We start from the raw sequence: 6541 nt of genomic DNA, 5'->3' as shown, positions 1-6541 counted from the left end.
ATATCTGCCTAGGAAGTCGCCACTCGCCTGGTTACCCCCTAAAGTACACTCAAAGAAAGCAGGCGATACCTGCGACACAATGAAATTTGTCAAATAATTCTTGTAGTTCGATCGGCACTTGGCTATGATCCGACGGAAAGCCGATATGTTCAATTATGTTTCTTATCTACCTCAAAGCACTATATTAATAATAAACCCATGTATTATTAAAGTTATTATTATACCTGCAATTCGTTCTGTGTCTGCTCGTTACAGTCCGAGTAAATATCGGAACACAGTGATGTGAAGTAAAGCGTCAGGTTACGCTGCCTCATCATCCACAACCTCACTTAAAGAGGATTCAGTGGCTAATCTCTACGGGTGAATATATGTACATATGTAATTGAATAATTTCTCAATCAATTTTATTCAATTTAATCATTTGGGCAAAAGTATTTCCAACCCCATAAATTAAATCTATTCTTGTTTCTTTAATTTTTCAAAAATTCGGAAGCAAGTGTGATGTATACGTTGACCACAGCTCGATTTACGTTGTATGCATACCAGTTGGATTGGAAGAGGTATTCCCCATCGGGAAATGGGAGAACTTCAGAGAATTGCGTGTTGACATAGTTGCCTGAAAGCTTATTCACCACAAGATCATGCTGCACGAAACCAAATGTTTTGTCTAAAATGTATCAAATTGGGATTTATTAAATGTAAACCACTTACCTCGAAGGGACAGGTATGATTCATATTCGAGTGCTTGCTAAAAAGACCATGAAACCAAACAAACACTGGGTTTGATTTTGGGTATCTTAATACTTTGCAGGCATCCACGGTAATGTTGTAGAGGAACGGCTTATAACCACTGAATCGCTTGAGCAAAGAAAAGTTTACCTAGAACGAGTGAGACTATAAATACTGGAAAAATACTACAAATTCGCTTTTTAAACATACTTTCACGTTGGTGACGGGAATCTTAAACAAATTAACTTTCAGAGACATGTACTTGTAGCTCCGATTCACCGACTTTAGAAAGCAATACTCAAAATCGCAAAAATCTTTGTCCAATGAAGTGCAATTGATATTAGTATATTCCACTTTAGTAGCGATCTAAAATTAGGTGATAATTTCTTTGATTTTAATGTGGATTGCAAGGATACTCACTCCCCTGACTAGGTAAAGGAACACAATGCATTTAGCTAGGACAATAAACGAGGAGCTCATCGTGAACATCAACGGGAAACTGTGAATGCCAATTTCGTGCTGTTTTGCTATATAGTATGTGCGTTTTGTGGATAAAGCCCAATGGCTAATGGAGCCAGTAATTACTCGAGATAATGTGTATATTTGACATTAAAGCTGCCAATGATCAATTATTTCTCTGGGGCATATGGAAAACCGATTTGTTGCAAGCGATAACAATGAAAATGCCAAAATACCATACGATGTTTAAAACTGTTGCGGATATTGGTCATGGTCTATGAACATTTTTGGTTTAAATGGTTGGCCATTTTGTGTGGATACATATCGAATAGGTATTTAGACAACATACGAGTACTTGGGATACGAGTAAGTCAAGATAAATTTCCTAATTTCCGAACAGATGACTTGTACTTGTACTTAATTTCTTTTCTTGCAGTGTAGTTTTCAAGTCCCGCTTGCGTGTTCATATTTATGTGTCTCCTGATAGCGACGCCCGCTGCAGTCAAAAGTTTTACTTCGTTCACACTTGCATTTGGGCTAGTTCTCTCCTCTTTCTCTCTCTTTCTGTGGGTGTGTGTATGTGTGTGTGTGTGTTTATATGCTAATACTTTAGCGCACATGGCAGGGCGCTATTATCGCGACTGCCACTTGGGCGTCGAACTTCCGTTTCCCTGCTGCTTTTTCTTTTGCCTTCGCCTTCTGCCTTCACCTCTGGAATGGTCTCCTCATGGAGGAGGATCTCCGAGCACTGAGCACTCGATGGCAGCCCAAAAGCATTTGCAATTTCAGTTTGCATTTGAGCTTGAGCGCTCGTCTCTCTCTATCTCTATCTCTCATACTCAGTTCCTCTCTTTCTCTGACTGCCACACTGCTTCTCTCTCTTTCGCATGTTGTAAAATGAATTTTACTTCATTTTGATATGTTTTCCCTGCTGGTTTTAGTGCCGGGCACATAAATACTTGTGGGATGTGTTGGGCGTTCAGTTTGTTTTGCCACTATCGCAATGATAATAAATTTTATTAATCTCGCTGTCACCCAACCACACAGAGACAGAGAGAGAGAGAGAGAGAGGAAAGAGTGAGTGAAATGGATAGCCCCACCCACACTCACGCTGATCAAGTGCTCAACTAGTCGAGAATGCATTTGTAAACGTGGCCGAGGATTCAGTGTCGCTCGGTGGCGCCTTGCAACTTGTTTCCATTTACATCTCGTGGCAGCTGTGGGAGTGGAAATTTATTATATAATTATTGTTGTGCGCAATAATTGTGGGGTATATTTATATCACTTATATATATTCGTGTCCCAATGCTGGGAGTGCTGTATGCTAGTTGCAAGCCCCTTAAAGATGTTAGATACCTTATTTCAGGCTGGGATAGGCCTGTCAGGCCTGTCCAGGGTTCCTCTACAAGAAATTTGTAGATTAGCTGGAACTTAAGGTTCGGGACTGGCCTTGTATGACCGAAAGAGTGGTAGGCAAGGATTACCGAAGAAATGACTCGAGAACTTCTGTTTTGTCTTTTGTTCTGGATTTATTTAATTATTTTTATTCGTGTTACTTGCTTATTTACACATTGATAATTTACTGCCTAGTGTAGTGTCTTGCGTTCAGGCTGATGGACCGTGGCTAGAGCCATGGTTCGTTGGCTCTGTGTATATATCAGTTTGATTATTGCTCCCGACCATCGTGGATGCGCTGACACACCGCTGTTTGTAAACATCCCTTCCCGATAAAAATTTCTTAGATTCTTCTACTTTTAAATTGTACGTTAAATAGCGCACTAAGAAGTGTTTTCTTCAACTTACCTTCATCGCATTTAGGCCCCTTTAAAGCCCAGTGGCCACCTAAATAGTTCACTAAAAGGCGGTCACCGAAAAAAGTCCAAGCCCATGGCCTAAGCAAGGCCCAACCAATGCTCCTAGGAAGCTCCAACCTCAAAGGGATACTCATACATATGGGGCCCATGTCATGGGTAAGAGTATGCATTTGTGTGGGGGCTGTTGGAAACTATATAGAAACTGGCAGAGCTGGCCAATCAAAAATTAATTCAATTTCTTGGTGGCTGGTGGTCGCAGTGAAAGTGCGTCCACATCCTGTAAGGCCTTGTCCGGACTAGGGCAGCGATTAAGGGCCTGCAGCCTGGAACTGGGACCAAAGCCAAGCATCAAATTTGATGATGCCAGTCATGCACGAACCCTTCCGACCATGGCCTGTTCGGCCACGTCCTGTCCTGTTGCTGTACGTTGCTCCGGGAAATGCAGTCTAAAAACCAACAAATGCCGGAAATGCGCCGCGACTGTCTCTGGTGCTGGAGCTGCCTGCAGCTGCCACAAGCGCTGCGATTAAACTTTCTGCATTAAATATTTCGAGGGGGTTTTCGGGTAACGAATTTCGGTATGTTGAGTGCCTGGGGAACAGAATTCGGAACGAGGCGCGGATGTTGTGGCTGCCTTTTTGCCAAATCTAATTGCAAATTTTATGTAGCCACAGACCAGTCCGCCTCCACGGACTCCCACTCGGCAACTCTGTGGAAACAATGTGGCGGCCACTGGAAACTGTCATTTTTTTTCCTTGCTCGCGCTTCCCGTTCAGGCGGCAGTAAATCATGAAATTTATTTAACAACATGCGAGCCAGAAAAAACAGGCAACATAAATTGCAAAAATGTCTGCACTTCGAGTGGCAGTTGCGCCACTGCACAGCACCCACTCCACCCCAGGAGGAATTGTCATTAATTTTGATGTGTTTTTAATTCGGTTTTGTGGTGGCAACGGCAACGACAACGGCAGCCCATTGACAAAGCCTCAAAGAACACGCGGAGTCTCCAGAGAGAGGAGCATTGGAATACTGTTTGGGATTTAATTAAAACTAATGAAAACTCTTGCCCCCAGCCGCAACCCTCCTACCAGCCACACAAGCAGCAGTCAATCCTCCAATTTGTGCCAAACGACAAAGGACAAGAGGCAGAGATGGTTCTTAGGACCTTGGACGGCCCTGGACTGGGTCCGGCACAGGGACCGGCACCGTCACCGACTGCTGCAAAGTGGCACAGGCCGAGCACTTGGTCGGCATTTTCTGAAATCTTTCACAACTGTGGAAGGGAATTCAGACGTACGAGACGGATATGAAGACCGGGGACCGGAGACGAACTTCAGATTCGACCTCCAGGCAGAATGACAGAGAAAAGTTGAAAACACTTTTGCCACAATTGCAAAAACCGAACAAAATGAGCTGCCACCACGCACTCGAGGGCACCTCGGAAATGAGCAATGAAAGTGCGTGGCCAAGTCGGAGAGCATCGTGCAATTACATAACCCCTTCAGTCCGTCAATGCCCGCCCCATCCCCATCTCAGTGTCTTCCAAGGATTAGGGTTAGCGCCAGGGGCCGGGGAAACGAGTGAAAAATCCGAATATCTTTCTGCTTGGGGTGGCTGGAATTACTCACCAAATTAAATTCATTATTGAAATAATGAAATCGAATTGCCAAAATATATCCCAGACCCCATGGAACTTATAGAGAGATTATTTAATGTTAGTCCTTCCCGACATAGCCAAATCTTGATTTGCTGCGAGACTTACTGGTCTTTGGAGGAGGAATGGATTTTGTAACTGTATCAGTCTGTATGGGGATTTCCGAACTAGCAGACTCTGTTCCTGCTGCCATGAGTGACGCAGGCACTCCGATTTGCTGCACAAAGCAATTGGATGTCTCAGCATCTGGCTTAATGCTCACAAGGAAGAAGCAGCCAGTTCCCTCCTCCAACGGCTGGTCCTGCAGTTGCTTCAGCCGCACGAGCAGATCACCAATCTGATTGATGATCCCCATTGACTCTGGGGAGGAGAGCGGTGTCTCGCCGCCGATTCGCCGTTCGTTTAGTGACGTGAAAGTTCTGTCAATGGCGAAGGTGGCCTGCCGGCTGATGCCAGGACGTTCTGACGTTTGAGAACGAAAGTTGCGCATTTCTTCTCCATGTTGTTCCTTCTCCTTCATCGGAAATATGCAGAGTTGCTGCAGCTCCTCAAGAAACCTGGTCTCATCGTCGACATTCTCATTGACCGCGGTCATTGTGCTTGGCAAGTCCAGCTCAGGCGGTGGCTTTGTGTCCTCCAAGCGTTCCAGCAATTGGTCACACTCCGCCAACACCTGGGCCATTCGCTTGGCCTCTATTTGGGCCAATTCTGGATCAGACAGGGGACAGTGTGTCAAAGGCATTGCATCCACAAAAATGAATGGCACGCCGTCGCTGGTAGCCTGGTCCACCTCCTCTGTTCCAGCCAGATTCCGATTCCCCGCATTGTTGCTGCTAACACAGGTCGCATTGGCACTGTTTGATGTGCCGGTTGGGTCCGATGGGGTCCCGCAATCGGAGCCCCGAATTGCCTTACGGCTGCTCTTCTTCTTGTTCATTATGCTGTGAGTATGTGTGCATCAGTGGGTGGATGTGTATGTGCGTTAAGCAAACGATCGGCGGACCGAGCAAATTTGCCAGCGCCTGGCCAAACGCTTTGCCATTCATCGTGATTTGTGTGGCCAGAGCCAAAAACTAATCCCCGATTAGCTGAGCAGTGAGCGAACACTCACCTGAAGGCCGGAAACTTAATGGTGCCGCCGCCTCAGGACTTCGATTGTTTCAGTACCGCAAACAAACAGAAATTTAAGCTCCTCAAAAGTACTCCGGATGAAAAAACAAAATTGAAAAGCAGGAAAGTTTTGCGTACACAAGAATCAGCGCAGGGAAAGCCCCCCCGGTTCGTCTTGGGCACTTGTGGCTGCTTTTCCCAGTGGGCGATGCGCTGCGGTGGTCTGGGCTATGGGATCTGGATCGGAAGGGGCGGAATGGGATCGGGAGTGGAGCACAATCCGTAAACCAAAACTTTATTTTGTGCTGATAAAAACTTAAATGTTGCTTCTGCCCCTTACTCTTACTCTTTTTGTGGCTGTGTTTCTGTTGCTGCCTCTGCCCGTGCCTGGGCTTCTGCCACGCAATCGTAAATGTTTGATATCCCCAAAGGTTAACAATTTCCTGCCGCTGGCCTCTTCCGACCTGCTCGGCTTTTCCTGGCTCAAGTTAGTTTTCTCCTTTTCTTATTCGGTTTAAAAAGAATTTTGCGGTTGGCCAAATGAAACCACAGCGTTGGTGGCTGCCACAAGCAAGTACACAGCGAACACAGAAGGACACGCGTATTGCCGTATGTGCCTGTGCTGCTTGCATGTGTGTGTTTGGCTGTGTGTTTGGTTGTTGGTTATTGCTGGGTTGTGTGGGTCTAAAGTGGAATTTTGAAAATTACTGAACTGCGAATCTCATTTGAGATGTTTTGAAATTCGATAGTATTGCCACTCGTACCTATAGGGACT

The 6541-nt window shown here is 45.4% G+C and overlaps 2 protein-coding genes across 4 annotated transcripts; both read right to left on the bottom strand.

Moving 5' to 3' along the window:
* Positions 1 to 442: 442 nt before the first annotated feature.
* On the bottom strand, positions 443 to 1209 carry LOC111065630. Its single transcript, XM_041593594.1, has 4 exons — positions 1150 to 1209; positions 940 to 1095; positions 712 to 879; positions 443 to 644 (listed from the first exon to the last, which is right to left on the bottom strand). Exons 1-4 carry the CDS (start codon positions 1207 to 1209, stop codon positions 471 to 473), a joined length of 558 nt encoding a protein of 185 aa, XP_041449528.1. The 3' UTR covers positions 443 to 470.
* A 3476-nt stretch (positions 1210 to 4685) lies between these two features.
* LOC111065559 lies at positions 4686 to 6539 on the bottom strand. 3 transcript variants are annotated; one of them, XM_022353786.2, is made up of 3 exons: positions 6107 to 6534; positions 5768 to 6003; positions 4686 to 5597 (listed from the first exon to the last, which is right to left on the bottom strand). In XM_022353786.2, exon 3 carries the CDS (start codon positions 5591 to 5593, stop codon positions 4718 to 4720), a length of 876 nt encoding a protein of 291 aa, XP_022209478.2. In that variant the 5' UTR covers positions 5594 to 5597; positions 5768 to 6003; positions 6107 to 6534; the 3' UTR covers positions 4686 to 4717. The 3 variants fall into 3 exon arrangements, 2 of the variants coding, with proteins under 2 accessions (XP_022209478.2, XP_022209480.2); XM_022353788.2 differs by having other exon boundaries at positions 6113 to 6534; XR_005967846.1 differs by having other exon boundaries at positions 5597 to 5689; positions 6107 to 6539.
* Between the last annotated feature and the right edge of the window lie 2 nt (positions 6540 to 6541).

Source organism: Drosophila obscura, unplaced genomic scaffold, assembly GCF_018151105.1.
Source record: "Drosophila obscura isolate BZ-5 IFL unplaced genomic scaffold, ASM1815110v1 contig_192, whole genome shotgun sequence".
Lineage (NCBI taxonomy): Eukaryota > Metazoa > Arthropoda > Insecta > Diptera > Drosophilidae > Drosophila > Drosophila obscura.
The sequence above is the reverse complement of the archived record's forward strand: the minus strand, read 5'-3'. Positions and strand labels throughout refer to the sequence as shown.